Here is a 22,013-nt window from a genome sequence, read left to right as displayed (position 1 = left end):
GTGGTGGCCGCAGGTGTCATTATGGTGGACCTGTTTCAATCTGACGCCATCGTAGACCCTGTCACATAAGAGGATAAGGATACAAACTGGAGGGGAAGTGAGCGGGGAACCTTGGGGAAGATCTAAAGAGCCAAATGGCTATATAATACCGGCAATAGAGTTAGGATATCGGCTGGGCAAGTTGTTAATTATCGTAGTGGGTCAGGATAGGCATGAAGACTTATTTCAGCTACAAATAGCAAATCTATATTATCACCATGTCTTTAACCATATATAAAATCCAAATAGAATAGATATTCTCACAGTTCTCTTAATCTCTCAGACAAAGGTTACAGTTGATCTGATTAGCCGAGATCGGGGTGGGTGCGAAGGCGTGATCGTCAACTATGTGTCGCAATATTTCGCCATACTCGATATTAATAATGAAACTTGACTAGCATGCATATACAACGGGTCTAAAACAAATTCAAGGTAACGTTAGTATTGATATAAGAGTTTGGGATATCTCTGCGGACTTCAGCTTCGTTGTTTTAATCAGATAACATCTTATAATCAAACGCCAAGATGCCTACAGAATTCATCAGTCTAACTTTCCCCAACCCCTCTACGGAGCTCAACCCCATTCCCGGTGCTGGAATTGATCCCGAGTTCCTTGTCCGATATGCCCGGAATCTTGATGATTACGAGTTCAACTACACTCTCATCCCCTATCACTCCTCTTCCTTTGACCCCTTCACCATCGGTGCCACTATCCTAGCTGTTACCAAGCAAATCAAGATTGTCATTGCTCTCCGCCCCAACACCCTCTACCCTACCGTCGCCGCCAAGGCTCTCGCTACACTTGACCAGCTTGGCAAAGGCAGAGTTGTTGTTCACTTCATCGCTGGTGGAGATGACACCGAGCAAGCCCGTGAGGGTGATTTCTTGAATAAGTCTGAGCGATATGCTCGTCAAGAGGAGTATATCAAGATTCTTCGACGGGCATGGGCTTCTCCTGAGCCTTTCGACTGGGAGGGCAAGTACTATACTTTCAAGAACTTTTCCAACCAAGTCCGCCCTACGAATGGTCACATCGACGTCTCAGTCGGCGGTTCATCTGATGATGCTTACCGTATTGGTGGCGCTCTCGCTGATATCTTTGGTCTATGGGGCGAGCCCCTCAAGGAAACCAAGGAGCAGATCGATCGTATCTACGCCGAGGCTGAGAAGGCTGGCCGTAAAGATCGTCCTCGCATCTGGGTTACCTTCCGACCTATCATCGGCGATACAGAAGAGATCGCTTGGGCCAAGGCTCACCGAACCCTAGACCTCCTCAAGGAGAACCGACCCAAGGGCGTTGGTAAGGCTGCACCCAACGACAACCGCCCTCAGAACGTTGGATCCCAACGTCTGCTTGATATCGCCAAGAAGGGTGAGGTCCAAGATCGTGCTCTCTGGTATCCTACCGTCACAGCCACCAATGCTCGAGGTGCATCTACAGCCCTGGTAGGCTCTCACCAGACTGTCATTGATTCTATTCTTGACTATGTCGACCTCGGTGCCGAGCTTATCTCTATCCGTGGATACGATAACCTTAACGATGCCATCGATTATGGTCGATACATCCTGCCTGGCGTACGAGCTGCTCTGAAGGAGCGACAGAATGGCACAAACGGTGCCAATGGCAGCCATGGAGCTACTAAGGAAGAAGTTAAGCAGGAGGTCAAGGAGGAGACCAAGGTTGTTCCCGTCGCTGCTTAAGCTCTGGGTTGTTGCTTGGGATTAGCATTGAGTTCATAGTGCATAGCGTTCAAAATGAATTGACAACGAATGAAATATTCTTGAATTCTTGGATTCTATCTAACAAAGGCCACTAGGGATCATAAATCAGGTCTCCTTGTGCTTGTACCAAATGACAGCATATGAGCTTCCATGCTTTTAGTCTCAGGGTCCCAAACTTGGAATCACGAATATCGGGTTTCTGTAATGTAAGCTTATATACCTCAAAAAGGAACGCAATATAATGTTTCCAAAGCGTAAGGAGCAAGAGTGACAGGAAAATAAGAAAATCCTATATACTTATTGGTCCTACTATAGCTCACACAAGCAGGCAAGTCTTTCTCCAACCGTCAGCTTGCACCTTAACCATCCCCGTACTACTCATCTAGATATAAACTTCCCAGAAGGGCAAAAATGATGATTTCTTATTGTTTCCTGAATCGGCCATAATTCTAGTGTAGTCACTTATAGTTACGCAATAAAATTCAGCTGATTAGATGAGTCGTAAAACCAAAGATGCAGCTTAAAACATCGAACCATTCAGACATCTTCAACCCCACAGCCCCGCAAACTTGAAGAATGATTCCAAAGCCAAGATCACATCAGCAACCAATCAGAGAATTGGTTTACAAGTTCAGCTGTACATATGGTTCGACATTGCAGCCTGTGAAGTCTCGGCAGTTTATGACACTTTTACAACGAAATTGTTCAAGGCTAGGCTTGTTTGACTACTACTGAACATCACTTTTGTTAATAGTTTGTGATTCAGCTTCAAATGTCAAGGCAAGCCAGTCGTCAGAAATTATGCGAAATAGGAATGGATTTGTGAGACTGATCTACTAGAGCCCGCCATCCTTACGAGTTCCCACATGACTATAACGATTGTGGGCAAAGCAAGGCAGTTTAACGTATACAAGGTTATAATGATTCCATATGATCGACTTCGATGCCGCTGGCTAGAATAAAGCTCCGAGGAGATAGTCAATTCAGTACCCCGAATTGGTATTACGGCTCCTGTAATTGGTCCAGGGCGTTCATCTGTTTTGCATATAATCATTGGATGACTCTTCACTGTCTGCAAATAAATACCAGCCTCAACTTTTGAAATCCTTGTCTCTACGCAGTATCTTCCTAAACTCACCTTCTTCGTATTTGAATATCCAAGTTCAACAGAAATGTATATCAAAGGACCTCACGCCGAAACCGAGCTTCCGGTGCTCAGGAAGCTAATTCGAGAGAACCCATTGGGTCTTCTGACTACCGCCATTCCATCCCCAAACTTCCCCTTTCTTCAGTCCAGCCATATCCCTTTCGTTCTAGATATCGAAGATGAGACAAGCCAGACGGAGTTGGGAAAGCTACGAGGTCACCTCGCCAGAGTCAACCCTCAGAGCAAAGCCATGATCGAGAACCTCACCGAAAACCCACACTTGAATAATGTAATCGAGCAAGACGTTATTGTTATTTTCAACTCCCCTATTCAACACTACGTCACACCAAAGTTCTACACAGAAACCAAGCCTACAACTGGAAAAGTCGTTCCAACATGGAACTACGCGGCAGCACAAGTCTACGGCCGGGCCAAGATCTTTTACGATACCAAGACCGACGAGGCTGGACGATTTCTTTCAAAACAGATTTCGGACCTCAGCCGCCATGCCGAGACTAATGTTATGGGCTTTACTGGCGGTGACAACCCTGTGGACTGGAAGGTTTCTGATGCTCCTGATCGATTCATTGAGCTTCTGAAGAAGAGCATCATCGGAATCGAGATTGAAATTACGCACATGGGAGGAAAGTTCAAGATGAGCCAAGAGATGGGCATGGGTGATCGAGAAGGTGTCATCAAAGGCTTTTCTAGGCTTGAATCTGAGACTGCGAAGGAGATGTCGAAGCTGGTTCAGACTCGAAGTGGTTTGAAGGAGGCGAAAAAGGCAAGCGTGTAAATTAGGCATCTGGAGAATAGTACTGTTGTCCCAGAAGTGCTGGTGGGCCAAGAAACTGAAGTAAGAAGTCATTAATGTTGTATGCATTGCTTAGATCAAATTACTCGGTGACCTGCAGAGCGAACCATAAGGGATTGTACTTCATAAAAGAAAATATAGAAGCTGTTTCTATAATAAAGTCAAGCACGAAGCAAAGCAATATTAACTTATACATGAATTATAAAGCATCCGACTGTCCATCGAGTCGGTGATTCATTAACAGGAATTGATAGACCTGCTCTGAAAGCATGTCGGTTCTCTATTATTCGTAGCCAGGCGTTGCTACCATTTTACGAACCCGGACTACGGTTTGCAAATGCCGTGCTCCGTCTCGGCGATCCCCCGATCGTTAAAACCCGGAACGGTCGACGATCAGTTGTCACTCCGGCCTCAACGAGCGAACGACGGCAGCCAGGTTCCCACGTGGAGCCTGTCATTGGGGCTTGGCTCCCGCTGCACTCCATACAATAGCTTACCTTAGACACCGAGCTATGCTATTCCACACGATTGACTTTCCCATGTTTGTTTAACTCTGACTCCCCCAAAAGACGATTTCACTCCCACGTGCAGCAAAGTCCCTTACTCAGGGTCTTGAAGATCTCACCCACTATCTAGATCCGGCATCGAGGCCATCCCGCGCTCGCTATTCAATTGTCAATAAGAGTCTCCCGAGCAACGAATCAGCGGGCCCACGTGTCGCCGTGGGTCGTCGTGTTGCAACCCTTCAATCGCTCACTTTGCACGGGATGAGGGGCTTGAAGCGGGCCTGAGGCTTCATATCAGCAAGTTACGTTTGGCAGAAGCGGAATGTGGTTGTAGAGTTTCGAGCTTGTGACCGTTCTAGACGGTAAAAAGCCTCGCGTTTGCCGTTGGATGCGGGAGGCGTTGGGCATGCTATGGAGATGCAGAGTGGGGGTTGGAATTCAAGATAATTTATATAAACACCAAAGAGTCAATTAATGCTGCAGATGGTGGGGGTTGCTGAACGGTCAAAGACATTCTCGTTTTTTCTCTGATATTCTTGTGCTGTTGCAAGCCTCGATCTACCGTTGGTTCATTTCGGTACTTAATCGAGACTCCATTCCCAGATCGAGATCATGGACAAAGCGACACTTCTAACCGCTTCCAAAGTGGATCTGAACGTTTCGACCCATCCCCGCTCCGACATCACCAGGTTGATCGTTCCGTCACTACAAATTGCCCTTCGCTTCCAAAGCCTTGTCGGCTCAATCTCCATCTTCCTTTGCCTCCATGCCTGCATCATCGCGAGCAGCGCGTTCGTCGCCGTCCTCAAGGGGAGCAAGATCTTGTCCCTAAACGCCTTCATCGCAGCAAAGTATAGCGCTTTTCACAGCTTCAACATGTCTACCCAAGCCGTCGCCAGTGCATGGAATTCCAAGAATGTCCAGAGATTACGAAAAAAGCTCTGGTACGAATTCGCCGTCTTCATTCTCGGCAGCGGGAATCTAGTCTTCCTCATGCTCTTCTGGCCTGGATGGTGGGTGCTCGCAGGCGCGTGCTGGGCAGGCTGGATGCTCTTCGGTTGAAGCTTTTCCCACGCGTTTTGAGTGTATCTGTGACCTCTCAGCCAAACTCAAAAGGTGATCCACTCGTGATATATCCAACGCCCAAGGAGCCGCCACAACCCACTTCCAAGCACATATCGATGTTTTGTGACAGTCGACAGCACCATCTCAGCGCGAGAAGAAGAACGTATTACCACCAGCATCCTTCCTCACCTCCTTCCCGTAGTCCTTCTCGGGGTCAAACTCCTGCCACATACTCGCAGGAAAGATATGTTTGTTCTTCTCGTACCACCGCCTATCAACAACCTTAGTAAGAGTGGGATCTTCGTCAGCGCCCTCAAGGGTGTTAATATCGGGAAGCGCGTCTGCAACAGCAGCCTTAGAGGCGGGCGTGACGAGAGGATCAATGGGTTCGGCACTATCGCTCGATTCGGGTTTTCGAGGAGGTTCCGCACTGTACTTAAATACAGGCTCGCCATCAGGACCGGGTGTCTTGTTCATGGCGAAAAAGTAGAAGTCATAATGCTAGACGGCAATGAGAAGCTGTTCAATAACAAGCGCCAGCGAGAAAACTTACGTGAGGTATAATGACTGTTCCGCGAACAAGCATCAAATCGTCCACTCCAACTCTAGCCCATTCCCTCCTTGCATTGGACTTTTCACCCACGCCCAAATCGGCGCCAACTTTGCGACTTTTATCGAGGAACACCCATATAAAGTCGCCCTTCTTCAATCTGACGATTCCACCAGGAATATTAGTCCCGTCATAGAATACAAAAGGTAGCGCAATCTCGGTCGCTTTGACGGCTGCTTGGATAGCCAAGAATTCGCGACGTAATGCGTCTCGTTCAGCGGCTTCCTTGCGCAATGCAGCTTTCGTCATGGCTTTGGGTACTATACCCACCGAAGCATTTGCCTTGAATTTGGTCTTGACCTCGCCTTCATTGCCTTCGGTATCGACTGCGCCGGACTTCTTGGCCTTTGTCGGTTTTATCAATGGTCCCTCATCCTCACCCTCTTCATCGTCAAACGACAGCAGCTTCTTCTCTTGCTTCTTTTTCTTCTTCTTCAATGGTTGCGCGCCACTTCCTGTATCACTGCCAGCGTTGTCAGGAGTGCCTGTCAAGGAAGCATCCGGAGTGGACGTGCCTGAAAACGCAGCTTCTCGAGATTCGCGCTCCTGTTGTTCAAGGACTTCGGCGCGTCGTTTGCGAAAATCGGAGAGGGCAACGAGACCGACCGTATGCGTGGAGAGTCGTTCGTTGGTGGTTTTGTTCTGCGGTGTGAACCGCGACGTTCTTGAGTCTGACATTTTATGGTTTAGTTTGTAACAGTTGGTGGAATAAAATGGCTTGGTTAACTCGATAGCTGCGATAACGATAAGAAGACGGTGTCAAATACCATCGTGCACTGTTTATCATATGTCATAACGTCTAAGCTCAACTGCTCCAGGGTGGGCTTCAATGGATGGAAGTCATGGTCAGCCAAACGCTCACTGTAATAATTTCCCACCGATATGTTTAAGTCTTGAGATATCAAGACTGACTGGAGGTCTAGAAATACATATCACAATTCTAATGACGGTTGTGCAGCGTAATTATTGAACAAGATGTTGTCTGCCAACCATTTCCTCTTGATAAACTCCACCTTTGCTTCGACGTCATTAACTTGACCTTAGCCCATCACCGCCGTTAGACATGCAACAAACCTATTTCTTGCGAGCTCTGCTTTCAACTTCATTAAGAGAAACAAGATTCATAAATATTAGAACTAGATCCATCATGACCAACGTCGACACTTCTCTACCTCCAGAACCAACTGGCGCAGCCGCTAAGTTTGCTGCTCAGCATGCTGAAGAGCATCCGCTGAAGCTCTACGGAGGCTGGTTCTGCCCTTTCGTCCAACGAACTTGGATCACTATTCACGAAAAGAAGATTCCTCATCAATATGTAGAGATCAACCCATACAAGAAAGAGGCTCACTTCATGGCCATAAATCCCCGTGGATTGGTCCCTACTCTTGCAGTACCCGTTGACCCGAAGGGCAAGGTGCAGAAGCCTCTGTTTGAGAGCAACATCATTTGTGAATATCTCGATGAGGCGTTCACGGACGATTCTAAGTATGGGCCTCGACTTCTTCCTACCGATCCATATAAGAGGGCAAGATGTCGTATTTGGATCGATCATATCAGCACACGCATCATTCCCTCATGGTACAAGCTCATGCAGCACACTCCTGACAAGCCTTTTAGCCTTGATGAGGCAAGAGAAGAACTGAGAGGACGCATCAAGTCTCTAGTTGAGGAGATGGACCCTGAAGGCCCATGGTTTCTCGGCTCGACTCTGAGTCTCGTGGATGTTTGCTTAGCACCATGGGCGAAGCGCCTGTTCTTAATTGATCACTACAAGGAGGGCGGCCATGGTATCCCGGAGTCTGACGAAGGTAAAGATGGGGAGATTTGGAAGAGGTGGAAGAAGTGGTATGATGCAATTCTCAACCGTGATAGTGTGAAGGAGACCTGGAGTGCAGATGACCGATACATCATTGCGTATAAGAGATATGCCGAGGATACTACCAACTCTGAAGTTGGTCAGGCTACGCGTTCGGGCAAGCGTCTTCCTTGAGGGGTTTGAGTAACGACTATTAGAGATATCTAGTTGCAAACATTGCGATTTCGGCTTTGAATCAACTCGGATAACTTCTCTCTTACATATACCTCTTAGCGCCAGAGCATGTTTCATTTTACTCCTTCACGTAGTACATTAAAGCTGATAACTATGAATATAAGCCACAGGCACGCCGAGGATACTTTCCCGGTTTCCATAGTTTATCGTCGTCACGACGTCTAATTTTCGTTCGTAGACTGTACGTAGTAGTGGCTTGAGAAGGACTGTTGAACAAGTTTGTCCTCTCAACAAACAGGTGATGTCACTACATTGATGTTGACTGCGATACGATGGTTACGGATCAAAAAGGGCCTTTACACGCCGTTGAGATTCATGTGCTTCACGGCGAATGGTACGTAACCATCCTCAAAGCCAATCGCTTCGTGAATCGCCCGTGACAATGCAGGAGGACTTCGAGAACACGGGACGAGCCTTCCATTACTCGCCTAGATACATGATGACGCAAAGGTTTAACGTAGCATCGCAGTTAGTAAAAGTCCGAAATCGTACAGGTGGGTGTTGTTGAACGCCGACGGTGGCTTAAGCTACTGTGATCCGCGAAAGAGCCGCACTTTTGCAGTGGGATATGAACCTGTTTAAACATACACCACTTCAAGACTCGGTTAGATACTGGGTCTTCAACAAATGGGAGGCATTCAGTGGCTTGACAAACGTCTCCCCAAAGCACAAGGCGTAGATGAAGAAAGCAATCAAGGAGGCAGCCAAACAATAGGGTTTCACAAAGAAACGAAGTCCTCGCCTTCTACAAGGTTCACCCTCGACCTTCAACACGCGACCATTCGGTACCTAGACCATGGGCGTCATTCTTCGCTACCACCCAATAATACTCGACATCGTACAAAACTACGCATCATCTCACAAACAAAGTCCCAGACTTCCGACAGCGGTATCACAAATGTCCCGTCGTCAATCGGCTCCGGCGTCGGCGGCCGGTAGGATACCGATACGGGCCGTCGCACATGCAATAAACATGGCTCCGTCCGAGGCAGATGTTCAAAAACTCGCAAGATATGAACAATCACGGCAATTGAGCAGAATAGAGAGAAAAACGATGTCACGTAAACGTCAGAAGCCTACATGGACTGACTAGTAATTATTGTTTGCCCGTCGATATGTTTAGCAACACCATGCATGACGGGGCGGGATGCAAGTCATGAGCTGAGGGAACATCCCTGCCGAGGGCTTCTGGGGTTCCACAGGCCTAGATCTCTAGCGGTCAATGCCATCGGACAGCGTCGTGAAATGTCAACGAGGCAATCGCCCGCAGACCGCTCTCTTGGAGTCAGCTGATAGCCGTCATTGGAAATTGTTTGTGGTACGCTTAATAAGCGTGTATATCTGGAACTTATTGACAGAAACGTTGCGGACGGTGAATGAACAGTAAAGCCACCTGACGGTCACCGTAACAGTTCAGCCTGTGCCTCTCCCCGTGCCTGTTCAAACATTCGATGGCCGTCGTTGTTCCTCTCGTTTATGCGGAGAGGTGGACTCGCCGATCATAGATTGGTGAGATGGGGTTGGATCCTGGGTCTAGAATTAGACACGGCACAGTCCAACTTTTCGAGGTTTCTTCCGCTTTTCCCGCTTTTGACAAGGACTGGGACAGTTGAGAGTTGAAAATCTGCCAGGGCAAGACACACACAGCGTAACTTGTGAGTTTGCCACGAGGATTCGTTGTTGCTGCCTGTCGTGTTACAATGCCTTTTGCTTTGACTTGCATGCATATATCGTGAATGTGTACCGTGCTACGCGATATCATTCGTCGCAAGCTTGCAAAGATTGCCCAATATTTTGATCCTTTGTTACTATTCTATTCTTACCGACCTAGTGACCAAGCATGAAGAGTTTTCCCAACATAATTACCTCATGAGAGCTTTGATGTGCGATGAAAGTTACCATAATCCATCATGTTAGTGATCTTCCGATTTTCGCGTTAGCTTAGTGCGTCTGCCAGCCACCCTTGAACTTTGACGGCACGGAAAACTGTTTGACGACGGTTAGCCCGTCTGTCGTCAATACTTGTGGTGGCTGGTGATGGTCCAACTAACTCATTGTAGAAGCTCAACTTGAATAAAGCTGTGAAAAACCCTTGAGCGTGATCAAACAAGCATAAAGAAAAGCCCACCAGTCGTCAATGTTTCATGCGGACCTACGGCCTGGTTCCTAGACTCCTCCACTGTAAGCGGGTCTTCAACGCTGACTTACAGAAGACCCCGGCAGGCATTCAGTGGAAGCTTGTGATTCTTTGGGGTAATCCGCTACAGAATATGGCATTCCTGGGGCCTACAACAACGCATTATATTTTCCGTCCCGCGTCATCCGTCAGGGTAGCATAGACCAGCAAGATTAATACAACGTACCCCTAATATCTCGAATCAAGAATCAATAACAACACAAAGGAAAGCAATAGTATTACCCCGTAGGCAGAGGTTCTGGACCTTGTTAGTTACCTGAGCTACTATTTTAGGCGCGCTGTGCATGCACAAGACCGTACCGGACTGCCGAGCTGAAGACATGGCCCCCACGGCGGGAATACGAGATCCCAGCAGGTGTTAGTTGAGTGTGATGCGACTCAGCGAGTGAGTTGTGGTTGTGGTACGTCACTTGACATATTCTCCATCATTCTCAACGCTTGTGCTGAGAATGTAGTGAACTCGGCCCCATCTGAGTCACGGATATGCATAATTCACTGGTTACCGAGTGAGTTAGGTTGAAGTATAAAGGAGGCCTTGTCCGCTCGCGTATTTGAGGTTGAAAGATCATCAATTGACTTCAACTCCAAAAGATCATCCTCTCCCATCACAGACAAAGATCATCCTCATCACCCCACAGTCTAGTCTCTTTCGCGGACCAACCTCCTCACTGCTCAACTTATAATCAGTCACAATCTTTCTCAATCCTCTCTCCCTCAGCTCATACTACTTTTTCAGTAGCCTCTCAATAATCGCCAAGATGCAATTCTTCACCCTTCTCTGCCTCGCCACCTCCGCCCTGGCCCTCCCTCAGACTCTCACCAAGCGAGAGACTTGTATGGACAAGGGCAGCAAGGTCACTGAATGGACGGTCAAGGACTTCAAGTACGAGGCCGTTTACACCCAAAACACTCCCACAAAGCAGACAAACTCTGCCACCGTCACTTTCACTCTTCAGAACCGCGGCGTTGGTTATGAGGGTAAGTGCTCAGCCAAGTCCACAGACGCCAAGAAGGACTTCTTCACTGGTAACACCGACTACAATTGCGATGTTCCTTTCGAGGGCGACTCTGCTTCATTCAAATACAACCGCAAGTCCGGCGTCATCGCCATCTTCCAGCACTGGTCCTGCGTGAAAGAGGGCGGTTGGTACGAGGCCAAGGGCAACACAACCTTCACTCCCAAGTGCACCGAGAAGACTTGGAAAAACGCTCACTACAAGGCCGGTGGTGACAAGGCCTACTCCAACCGTCGGGTGACTTGCCAGCAGAAGCAGCTCAAGGTTCCTGTCCTCGAGATGCAGGCTGTCCTGTAGGGGGGGGGGGGGGGGGCACTTTTCTCACGACACTTGTTCTTCATTCGCGATTCATGACAATATCTTTTAATACCTTTTAAGCGCAAGCTTTTGGAGTTGGATTTTGCTTTTTTGGGATACCACTCTTCATCCACGACTACGCCGTGACGACGGAAGGATATGATCTACGATCTCCATGACATTCATTAGACTAATAGCATTAATTGGATGGAGGAATATGGGAAAAGCTGCCATAGCAGCATTTTAGACATTCAGTGGAATAATTGCATCGCAATAAACATATTCATGATCTCAAATTGTGTGATTCTCGTGATTTTGTCCAGCCGTTGACACAGTGACATCGTCTCGCAATGCAGCCATGAGCGATCCAAATAACAACCGTCACCAGCGAAGAATTGTGGCAATACCACGTATGATGAGATATAGTTATTGAATATTTCGTGTTGCAAACAATGTAAAGCGGTGTGGTCGTGATGGGAGATCGCATGGTTGTGAGACATTCGAGGGAGTCGTCCAACCCCGGAACGCCATTCAATGAAAGCCATACCTGCTGTGCCACGTCTTCGCTGCAATTTCTTGCGCTACGTTGCTTGCGCTATTGTTTTTCGAGTTTCTAGAAGCCTCTCGGCCTCAATCGTGAAACGTGATCTTTATACGATTTCTTGGTCGGATTACCTGCAGGTGGCTGCATGTTGTTGAAGAGTGGGTGTCTCACAACTTATTGCGAATTACTACGTAGTTAATTCCGGTTTCACAATTTCCACGGGTCCCCAGCACCATGTGGCTTACACCGATTTACCATAGGAAAGAAAACCCGATGTTCTTGCTCTCGTTTTGCGCCCAGTTCGCAGGGATCCAGCGTGCTGGACTGACCCATCGGCCAACGGAGAGTATAAGACAAATCTCAGTCAGTCTCAGCCATTTTTCAGGCCAGGCAACCCGTTGAAGGATTGTTTTGTATCACTCTGTCGGCATATTATGAGCTTTGTGTAAGTGATGAGTCGAGTCCCAACTGGAACAAGACTATGCGCGAAACATGGATCTGAACCAGAAAAATTGAAAGTTCAACTGTTATGCTTTCAATGGCTAGGTTTTTCGTATTGTATCATTTCTTTTGTTTTCCTTCTCTTATGTGGCATGAAAAGCCTGGTCTGTCATATCATAATTCGCAATCTCAATATCACCCTCCCTACTCACGAGGGAGATACCAAAGCTATGGATATGGGTCATGTCACGTACAAAAGGGAGCGAACCTCCTTTTGCGGACTAACTATATAGTTGTTCTTACTCGCTGGTCTTCTCTCCGAATAGCAAAAGCAATTGCTTTTGCACCAAGATCTGTGTAGTTCAGATGCTCCGCGGGGAGATCTTCCTTATTTGGCTGTAGGTCAAGTCAGCATTCTTAGTCGCTTGATTAGGCCATTTCCGCCGACTGGTGTTTTCCCCACTGCTCGCTCTTGTGTACATCCATCTTTTGAGTGGGAGTAGGCATGAGGTATTCTTCGAACAGGGAGAGTAATATGGTTTATTATAAATGGGCAGAGTTTCACGAGATGTGATTCTTCGTTCGCAAACTGATGCCGCTCAAGGGTTTATACCAGATCCTCTGAACTCGCAGCTTGTTACCTTCAATAATGGGGTGAAGATACGATGTATCCCACCCAAGGAGTGGGGCCGTTCTCTACCTAAGATTGACGAGAACGGTAGGTTATTCTGGCTTGGCTTCCCCGCATCAACCTACCATCGAGGCATCTCGAAGAGGCAACAAACGTTAGACGATGACGGTAAGAATCCCGAGCAAGTCCCGACCTGGGGTAATCATGGCAAGAGGACGTGGCTGTGATGCTTGGAAACGCGGGGTATAAATAATCGTGTATTTAAACTCAAATACTATTTATCTCTCTTCCTCGACACTCTAGAGTTGCCATATACACTTGCATCACTATTCATCATGACTACACAAACTATGAAGGCTGTCAACTATCAAGGCCCTTACAAGGTCAAGGTTCAGGATATTGAACTTCCTAAGCTGGAGCATCCTGACGACGTCATTGTCAAGGTTACAACTGTAAGACTCCCAAATCTCTCTGTAGGTGTCTCAATGGCTGATAAATGCTCAGGCTGCTATCTGTGGCTCCGACTTACAGTAAGGGGAACAATATGAAAACAAAAAGTAATACTCACAAGTCATAGCATGTATGAAGGCCGAACAGCAGCAGAACCCGGCATTACCTTTGGTACGGTTCCTGTTCTCACATAATTCATCTCCTTACTAACTTTACAGGTCATGAGAACATGGGCATTGTCGAACAGCTTGGCGAAGGTGTCACGCTGCTAAAGAAAGGAGACCGAGTCGTCATGCCCTTCAACGTCGCTGATGGCCGATGCCGTAACTGTGAAGAGGGCAGAACTGCTTTCTGCACTGGTGTCAACCCCGGATTTGCCGGAGGTGCTTATGGTTATGTCGCCATGGGCCCTTATCGGGGAGGACAGGCACAGTATATCCGAGTTCCTTATGCCGACTTCAACGCTCTCAAGCTCCCTGCTGGCAAGGAGCATGAAGCTGATTTCATTCTTCTCGCTGGTGAGCATGTCGACTTTCTATCTCTTGTGTCTTTCTCTAACACTGTGCAGATATCTTCCCTACCGGGTGGCACGGCGTTGAAATTTCTGGTTTCCGATCAGGCGAGAGCGTCGCTGTCTTCGGTGCTGGGCCCGTCGGTCTCATGGCCGCTTACTCCGCTGTTCTTCGTGGCGCATCCAGAGTATTCGTTGTTGATCGTGTTCCCGAGCGTCTCCAGGCCGCCGAGAAGATCGGCTGCACGCCAATTGATTTTTCAAAGGGAGATGCTGTTGACATGATCATCAAGGCCAACGACGGAGAGGAGGTTGACCGATCTGTTGATGCTGTCGGCTACCAGGCGGTCAGTAAAAGCGGTGATACTGAGCAGCCCAACATTGTATTGGAGAACATGATTAAAGTGACAAGAGCTTGTGGTGGACTGGGTATTCCTGGTCTTTACGTCCCTAGTGATCCTGGTGCTTCTGATGAGGCATCAGCAAAGGGGATGATCAGCCTTAGCTTTGGCAAGCTATTTGAAAAGGTATGATTCCCGACACGGTCTCGCTAAGCGACAAGAATTTAACATTTAGTCAGGGACTTACTATTGGCACTGGCCAATGTAATGTCAAGTCTTACAACAGATATCTCCGAGATCTTATTATTTCTGGTCGAGCTAAGCCCAGCTTCGTTGTCTCGCATGAGATCAACATTGAAGAAGCTGAAGTAGCTTATGAGAAGTTTGACAAGCGAATTGACGGATATACGAAGGTTCTTATTCACCCTAATGGTGGTTTCTAGAATTGGTACAAGACGTAAAAGTTGTGGAGTGCCTAATAAGAGCATGTTGGGGAGAGTTATATGTATCTGTAAGTGGTGTTTGTGAGGCTGGGAGCGTTGCATCAGGCATTGGTGAGGTGTATTGAAGTTTAAGGAAGTATTCATAGCGCGAAATCGATCATTTGCATCTTGCCATAAATGCAGCATACCCTCCACTTCTGTTGCTATATAATCTAAATAGGGAATAACTCAGAATGATACTTACATGGAAACTTGTCATGGGCCAGAGAAAGGCTCTTTAGATCTTCATTCTCACGTTCGGCTCGTAGAAAGGATCACTATACAGCTTCTCAATGACCAATTTCAAATAATGAATTGCAGAAATATTTTTGATTGCTTGGAGATATCATTTGAAATTTTCAAGAGCCCTAGACCTCCTGGAAACTCATGTCTGATCATGTCATTCCGATCAAGTCTTTCTTCCCTCTTCCGAAACCATGTCACTTTTCATCAGGAAGAAAACCGTTGTCGCTATCCCCCTTATCGCAAATCGATCCCGAAGTTGCGATGTCGGAACCATCGTGAGTCCAATTGGCTAGACTGGGCATAGTCACGATGAACCATGACTTCATTTGCTATAAATACACTTGAGCTTCCCAAAGAGGAAAGAAGTCTGTTCACCGAGATCTAAGGATTTGACTCATTTTTCTCCCTTGTGTTATATATATCGTGAGGCTTGGCAGAGATTTCAATCATCTTCAATGGATCTCCAAATTAATCATGACGACCACAACTTCTCTTGAGTTGGCGAGTATTCGCCCAACTGACAACGATGAGGCAGGACTCTCATCCATTGATGCTCTTCCACCGACAGATCGAGGTCGAGGGGCTTATACAGCCTTAGCTTGCTGTACAGTTGCCCAAGCGCCTATATGGGGTCAGTATTAAATCTCTCGATTATTCGAAACACATCTAACTTGCTCTTAGGATACTCTGTTTCCTATGGGATCTTTCAAGAGTACTACACCGCTCATACCAATCTCAAAGCCTCCCCAAGTGCTATCGCGTCCATTGGCGCATCTCAGACAGGGATCATGTATCTCATGATGCCTGTGGCATTCATCGTTCTAAATCGCTTTCCACGTCTTCGAAAGTGGTGCGGTCCTCTCGGCTTAGCTATCACCATAATCAGCTTAACGGCTTCGGCCTTCGTAGGCAATGTTGCTGGTCTCATCGCCACCCAGGGTGTTCTGTATGCCATCGGATGCAGCTTGCTCTTCAGCCCAATCTCACTCTACATGGACGAATGGTTTGTCAAGCGGAAAGGTCTTGCCTATGGAGTTATGTGGGCTGGTAAATCAAGCGTTGGTGTCGCCATGCCGTTTCTCTTCAACGTCTTGCTCCAGCGATTCGGGCTCAAAGCAACATTACTGTCTTGGACAGTGGCATCAGTTGCTATGACTTTACCAACACTCTTCTTTCTGAAGCCTCGAGTCGAAATCAGCCGTGACTCCAGGCCGCGTCCTATCAGCTTTGCTTTCTTTAGACACGCTTCATTCTGGATGCTTCAGTTCGGCATAATCATTCAGTCATTGGGTTATCTGATGCCGAGCACCTACTTGGCTAGTTATGCCACCGCGATTGGACTTTCATCCGTCACAGGACCGGTCTTGCTGGCGCTCTTCTCGCTTGCCTCTGTGCCTGGATCTCTCATCCATGGCATGTTAGGCGACAAGATCTCTGGTGCCAAAGTCATTCTTGTCTCCTCCTTGGGAAGCGCACTTCCGGTATTCCTCCTATGGGGCTTGGATCGTCAAATAAGCACTATGGTGGTCTTTGTGATTCTCTATGGATTCTTTGCTGGTGGGTTCAGTGCGACATGGTCAGGAGCTTTGCAAGAAGTCAAGGGGACGAACGAATCGATCGATACATCCTTGGTATTTGGTATGCTACTCGGAGGCCGTGGGCTGGGCTTCATTGTTGCGGGGCCTCTCAGTGGTGCGCTCATCTCAGCAGGAAGTTCGTTGGCAAGTGGTGATAGCCTTGGGTATGCGACCAAGTACGGTCCGATGATTCTTTGCACTGGCGTCACGGCAATTCTTGGAGCGTGGGCACCTATCTGCAAGATCGTCAAGTCTGTTGGGAAGAAAGGGCTCGAAAAATATGCAAGATTGATGTTGTAATTGCAAGCACTGAGATTTCGCGTTAGCAGTTCAGGAATAGAGAAAAGGACGGCGGCTAGAGATTTGGTGTTCCAAAATGATGCTTGTTCATTCAGTCCATGACTATTAATTCTATAATTGCTACAAGGTCTTCAATCCGTCTTCTTCTTTTATTTCTTGGTGATCAATGCTTCGCCATTCATGATACCTAGCGAAGCGTCATCCGTTTCAATCCACTCCTCCCACGCCTTTGCCATCTCATCCAACTCATCACCAGTCGCACTACCCATCTCAATAGCCTTGTCGCGCGCGAAGCCAGTCAGCGAGCGATCTTTCATGGCTGATCCTGTAGTATGTTAGTGCAATTGTTCGGTATGTCGACTAATTTCTGACTTGCCCCATGCTTTCTTGTCCTCCGGTGCACTGTAGCACCACGTCCCAAAGCTCAAGATAATGTCTCGACGGGAAACCCCAGCTTTCAGGGCCCATGAGAGAAGTTGACGGCCTCCCTTGTCTTGTCCACCCTTGCCAGAAATGTTCTTAACCTGAAGCTCATGGAACTTGAGGAGGGCTGGAAGTTCAGGCCAGATGCACCACATGTGCATGTCACTCTCGCGAAGAGAAAGTGTGCCCGCTGGTTTAGTAACTCGGAGCATTTCCCGGATGGCATCTACCGGTGCATCCAAATGACAGAGGACCTGATGCGCATGGGTGACATCAAATTCTGCGTCTGGGAAAGGCAGCTTGAACACGTTGGCTTGCTGAAACTTAATGTTGGAAACGCCCTGAGATTCGGCATACTCCTTGGCTCGAACAAGGATCTCATCGGATATGTCGGTGGCAGTAACTTCACCTTCAGGCATGTACTTTGCCAAAGAGGCAGAGATCGTACCAGAGCCAGCACCAACGTCGAGGAGTTTAATCTTTGGGTTCTCTTTGACAATGGCCTGCAGCTTTGGGATAAGATGCGGGCTGCTATTCTCGGCCGTTCGCCATTCATGATGTCTAACTTCGGTAGCTGCATAGCCGTGGCCGTAATCGTTGTGTTCTGATACCATGATCCTTTGTTTGAGTATTGCTTGTTCAAGTGGCTTTGCGTTTCTAAAATAAATCAATCTTGAAGTGTCTATTCTAGGTTCTTAAATTAATCTGAAGTTTGTTGTAAAGGAATTATATATGTTTTGCCCACTGGAGGCAGGCGAAGCTGTTTTCCGCTGCCTACCCTACTCTTTCGTCATTCCTACCGGAGCTGAGGTCGTCAGAGCTGCTCAACTCCGGTGACCCTCAGTGGAGAAAGCCTCAACTCCGGACCAATAAGCCGAGACGTTGTTCATCAACGAGCAAACTCCAAGAAACCGACAGCAATTGAAAAGAAAGTACGTCTTCTCCATATTGTTCTGTTGCAATACCGAGTAGTAGCTCTAGAGCTTGTTCTAACAAGGAAATAGGAGATCACTGTCAATTTTGGTCGATGGTATGCGACGGACTTTCCGCGGACAGAGCCTTGAGAACTGCCGTGGTAGGGTTGAATGTAAGTTTCAAGACTCCATCATCAGGCGTGCTCGAACAGAACTTGCAAAGTCATGATAGAAGTAAAGACATGACAATCTCAAAGAAACAACTATTCCACTTTACAAGCTCCTTTTCTTGTCCGGGAGCAACGTTCCGGATCCCCAATAGCGTGAAGACATCAAACAATACGATGCGGAGAAAAAGGGCGGAACGCCTCCGTCGAAAACCCAAAGCAGGCGCTGGCAGAGAATAAACTCAAGATCGCAAGCAGCCTAGCACATTATGAAGGAGTAATGGAAAGAGTCGCCATTCGTTGGCCATATTCCCGAGGTCCTGTCTCGTGCACTTCCCCGTGGGGTTTGGTCCGTGAGGGGAAACATTGAGCTTCCTTTTTCAGCCTCTGACTACAGCAACAGATGCATTACAAAACAAAGTTGCATATTGTGGCTTGCTGTTGGTCCTTTTGTCCTGCTTTGATACTCTATCTATATTTTGAGGATTCCTCTAGATCTTCTTGGTAAAGCACCTCTGAGATGAGGGCGAAGGAATCGCCCGTGCCGAAAAGCGAAGACTCGACTGATTATTCTCCTAGAGTTTCGCGACAGGTGCTGTACTGTAACTTTCCAGTACGTAACCCCAACGATCGTCATTGAGTTTTCTAGCTGTAATGGGCCCCCTTGTTCTCCAACCAAGACTGCAGAGCCGCCACCATCGAGCACGGCTCCTCGGCTGTGGCGTATCAGAGCCAAGTTTTTCAACTTCAGATCAAAGCCCGAGCATTCTTCGTCTTATATGAATCACGGATATTCAGATGAAAGCAATTGATAACGTACCTTTGTCAAGCGAGATAAATTATCTCCGATATTGGAATGTACAAGCGACATCGGTCCAATTGCTCCTCCACAGTCGGGATTAACGAACAATCCATTAGACTTTTCGCTCCGTAACTCGGCCGTAAATCAAGAGCCTGCTGAACGGCCCGGCCCCGGCGAACTCCTTGTTACCTGCGGGGTGATCTAACCCCCATCCGCATGGAGTCTGTGGATCTGCTCTGCTTAAGCGTCATGATAGGCATCGTCCCCCTTGCAATTCGTTACCCCGACCTCGGCTGGGTCTTTCTCGTTGCAATGCAACGATCCACTGTAGGATTGACAATTTGATCATCTTTGACTGGTTGGGGTATAGTGATAAATTGCCTTAGGTAGCTTGTTGAGAGAAGAGGGTGTGACTCGTCGTGTTACCCAGGGTTTAAAAAGGCGGACTTGCTCCGAGACATTCAAGTTTCTTTATAAGTGCCGGCCCGCAACTCATTTCCACGTTTGAGGATCTGCAGAGCACTCTGATTTTCTCCTTCTCCTCTGCTTTGTCTTCATACGGACTCAGTATACCTTTGCTAGAAGCCATCGTTTAGCAGCAATGGCTCTCAACCACACAGAAAAAGACGAAGGCAACGAGTCACCCGTTTCCCTCGACCCTGAGCGTTCCCACGTTCGCGATGCCGTTCACACAGACGACGCTACGGTGGTTTGCCCGTCGAGTACCACTGATACCAAGCTCATGACCAAGATTGATCTCCATGTCATTCCTTTCTTGTGTATCATGTATCTGCTCGCTTTCCTGGGTTCGTATACTCATACCGTGTCGCGTCGCATAAATAATCGGCTAACACCATGACTTACAGATCGTGTAAACATCGCCAATGCCGACGTTTTTGGCCTGTCCGAAGAACTCGGCCTCGAAAAGACAGAATACAATACCGCCCTCGTCGTCTTCTTCGTGCCATACGTCCTCTTTGAGATTCCCTCCAACATTCTTCTCAAGCGCTTCAAGCCCCATGTCTGGCTCAGCCTGAACATGTTCCTCTTCGGCCTTACTACTCTCCTCCAGGGTCTGGTTCAGAACTACAGCGGTCTTATTGCGACTCGTTTCTTCCTGGGTCTTTTTGAGACGGGCATGTTCCCCGGTGGTAAGTTGATCTAGCGCATCATGAAATAGCACATATGACTTACACCAAACGCAGCTTTCTACTTGATCGGCATGTGGTATCGTCGACACGAAGCCCAGCGCCGCTACTCTTTCTTCTTCAACAGCACCACCCTCGCCGGCGCATTCGGCGGCCTTCTTGCTGCAGCCATCGGCAAGATGAGCGGTATGCGTGGCTACGCCGGTTGGCGCTGGATCTTCATCCTCGAGGGCGGTCTTACCGTTCTCGTTAGCTTCTTCTTCTACTTCCTGCTCCCCGATTTCCCTGAGCAGGCCAAGTGGCTCACCAGCGAAGAGAAGCACTACGTCACAGCAAGACTGCGCATCGACCAGGGCCACGCCGGCGCCGAGCGCAAGACGACCTTCGCCGATGCGCTCAGCGTGCTCAAGGACTACAAGATCATCATTGGTGGCTTCATGTACTTCGGTCTTATTGTGCCCGCATACGGCTATGCCTACTTTGCACCTGGTATCATCAAGACATACGGATACAGCCCCATTCAGACACAGCTTTACAGCGTTCCTCCGTGGGCCGCTGCCTTTGGCTTCTCGCTTGCTGTCGCATTCGCGTCAGACAAACTTCGACACCGAGCCTCATTTGCTATTTTTGCCATCCTCGTCGCCATCGCCGGGTTCGCAATTCTTCTATCCGTCCACAACAACCACTCTGTCCAGTATGGTGCTCTATTCCTCGTCACCATGGGCGCATACACCGCTATGCCCATCATTGTTTGCTGGTTCAACATGAATCTTGGAGGTCACAGGAGACGAAGCATTGGCAGCGCATGGCAAGTTGGCTTCGGAAACATTGGTGGTATTATCGCCGTGTATTCCTTCTTGGCCAAGGATGCACCGAAATTCATCCCGGGTTACTCTATCTGTATTGCATTCACCATCTTGTCGATCATTGCGTGTCTCTCATACGCTGCCGTGATTCTATACGAGAACAAGAAGAGAGATGCGAACCCACCGCAGACCGAACTCACCAACGAGGAAAAGGCCGAGCTGGGCGATAATGCGCCGACATACAGATATTTGCTGTAGATAGAGTTGTACATGTGGCTGGTTCACAAAAGTTGGATACATACCCCAGGTAATCATTTTGCGTAATGTTGATGAATCACGAATGAATCAAAGAGCTTTCTAGCAGACCGTTTGTCCATGACTCTGTTGGTGATTCGGTCTTGAATTTGACTCTGAATTGTTTCTGATGGATCAACCCTCAAGAACAAAATCCTCCATTTCGATCCGTTCATGTAAAAGTAAATAGTGTCCATAGGGAACGCGGAGGCTTGGCGGTATTGCTTCTAACTCTTCATAGTTCCCCTCCGGAGTGCATCGATTGGATTGGATGCTGGCCATAGACAATGCGGTCCTGTCAATTCCACGACTCTGGAATCCATTGGAGTAGTGTCTGGAAGCATCCATGAATACAAAATGAAAACTCTTCAACAATATTGACTTACTGCCTCTACAGAGTGGTAATCAAGGATGCAGGTGGATAGAAGATTGACTTACACCAACGAGTGGGATCCTTCGCTAAACCTAATTCC

At 47.9% G+C, this 22,013-nt stretch overlaps 10 protein-coding genes across 10 annotated transcripts; 8 read left to right on the top strand and 2 right to left on the bottom strand.

The window, feature by feature from the left end:
• Positions 1 to 564: 564 nt before the first annotated feature.
• Positions 565 to 1,740, top strand: FOBCDRAFT_206375 (luciferase-like domain-containing protein; the record flags this gene model as incomplete). Its single annotated transcript, XM_031190085.2, has 1 exon — positions 565 to 1,740. One exon carries the CDS (start codon positions 565 to 567, stop codon positions 1,738 to 1,740), a length of 1,176 nt encoding a protein of 391 aa, XP_031034070.2.
• Positions 1,741 to 2,860: 1,120 nt separating this feature from the next.
• On the top strand, positions 2,861 to 3,854 carry FOBCDRAFT_231385 (transcriptional regulator PAI 2-type). Its single transcript, XM_031190084.3, has one exon. The coding sequence runs from the start codon at positions 2,934 to 2,936 to the stop codon at positions 3,702 to 3,704; it is 771 nt and encodes a 256-aa protein (XP_031034069.2). The 5' UTR covers positions 2,861 to 2,933; the 3' UTR covers positions 3,705 to 3,854.
• A 986-nt stretch (positions 3,855 to 4,840) lies between these two features.
• FOBCDRAFT_279255 (uncharacterized protein) lies at positions 4,841 to 5,290 on the top strand (the record flags this gene model as incomplete). Its single annotated transcript, XM_031190083.2, has 1 exon — positions 4,841 to 5,290. The coding sequence occupies one exon, from the start codon at positions 4,841 to 4,843 to the stop codon at positions 5,288 to 5,290; it is 450 nt and encodes a 149-aa protein (XP_031034068.2).
• On the bottom strand, positions 5,254 to 6,593 carry FOBCDRAFT_52484 (XAP5, circadian clock regulator-domain-containing protein). Its single transcript, XM_031190081.3, has 2 exons — positions 5,847 to 6,593; positions 5,254 to 5,794 (listed from the first exon to the last, which is right to left on the bottom strand). The coding sequence occupies exons 1-2, from the start codon at positions 6,579 to 6,581 to the stop codon at positions 5,438 to 5,440; spliced, it is 1,092 nt and encodes a 363-aa protein (XP_031034067.2). The 5' UTR covers positions 6,582 to 6,593; the 3' UTR covers positions 5,254 to 5,437.
• Positions 6,594 to 6,748: 155 nt separating this feature from the next.
• FOBCDRAFT_231381 (glutathione S-transferase) lies at positions 6,749 to 8,379 on the top strand. The gene has a single exon (XM_031190082.3). It carries the CDS (start codon positions 6,967 to 6,969, stop codon positions 7,891 to 7,893), a length of 927 nt encoding a protein of 308 aa, XP_031034066.3. The 5' UTR covers positions 6,749 to 6,966; the 3' UTR covers positions 7,894 to 8,379.
• A 2,150-nt stretch (positions 8,380 to 10,529) lies between these two features.
• Positions 10,530 to 11,498, top strand: FOBCDRAFT_322952 (uncharacterized protein). The gene is made up of 2 exons (XM_031190080.3): positions 10,530 to 10,551; positions 10,606 to 11,498. Exon 2 carries the CDS (start codon positions 10,909 to 10,911, stop codon positions 11,461 to 11,463), a length of 555 nt encoding a protein of 184 aa, XP_031034065.2. The 5' UTR covers positions 10,530 to 10,551; positions 10,606 to 10,908; the 3' UTR covers positions 11,464 to 11,498.
• A 1,916-nt stretch (positions 11,499 to 13,414) lies between these two features.
• Positions 13,415 to 14,824, top strand: FOBCDRAFT_298472 (uncharacterized protein; the record flags this gene model as incomplete). Its single annotated transcript, XM_031190079.2, has 6 exons — positions 13,415 to 13,531; positions 13,584 to 13,609; positions 13,657 to 13,700; positions 13,748 to 14,047; positions 14,098 to 14,567; positions 14,621 to 14,824. The coding sequence occupies 6 exons, from the start codon at positions 13,415 to 13,417 to the stop codon at positions 14,822 to 14,824; spliced, it is 1,161 nt and encodes a 386-aa protein (XP_031034064.1).
• A 730-nt stretch (positions 14,825 to 15,554) lies between these two features.
• FOBCDRAFT_264142 (major facilitator superfamily domain-containing protein) lies at positions 15,555 to 17,048 on the top strand. Its single transcript, XM_031190078.3, has 2 exons — positions 15,555 to 15,740; positions 15,791 to 17,048. The coding sequence occupies exons 1-2, from the start codon at positions 15,584 to 15,586 to the stop codon at positions 16,984 to 16,986; spliced, it is 1,353 nt and encodes a 450-aa protein (XP_031034063.2). The 5' UTR covers positions 15,555 to 15,583; the 3' UTR covers positions 16,987 to 17,048.
• On the bottom strand, positions 17,008 to 18,171 carry FOBCDRAFT_231375 (S-adenosyl-L-methionine-dependent methyltransferase). The gene is made up of 2 exons (XM_059609860.1): positions 17,363 to 18,171; positions 17,008 to 17,311 (listed from the first exon to the last, which is right to left on the bottom strand). The coding sequence occupies exons 1-2, from the start codon at positions 18,021 to 18,023 to the stop codon at positions 17,136 to 17,138; spliced, it is 837 nt and encodes a 278-aa protein (XP_059465817.1). The 5' UTR covers positions 18,024 to 18,171; the 3' UTR covers positions 17,008 to 17,135.
• Positions 18,172 to 19,634: 1,463 nt separating this feature from the next.
• Positions 19,635 to 21,629, top strand: FOBCDRAFT_231373 (major facilitator superfamily domain-containing protein). The gene is made up of 3 exons (XM_031190076.3): positions 19,635 to 20,098; positions 20,159 to 20,443; positions 20,498 to 21,629. The coding sequence occupies exons 1-3, from the start codon at positions 19,894 to 19,896 to the stop codon at positions 21,502 to 21,504; spliced, it is 1,497 nt and encodes a 498-aa protein (XP_031034061.2). The 5' UTR covers positions 19,635 to 19,893; the 3' UTR covers positions 21,505 to 21,629.
• The last annotated feature ends 384 nt before the right edge of the window (positions 21,630 to 22,013 follow it).

This window comes from Fusarium oxysporum, chromosome IX (assembly GCF_013085055.1).
Source record: "Fusarium oxysporum Fo47 chromosome IX, complete sequence".
Classification (NCBI taxonomy): Eukaryota; Fungi; Ascomycota; class Sordariomycetes; order Hypocreales; family Nectriaceae; genus Fusarium; species Fusarium oxysporum.
The sequence above is the reverse complement of the archived record's forward strand: the minus strand, read 5'-3'. Positions and strand labels throughout refer to the sequence as shown.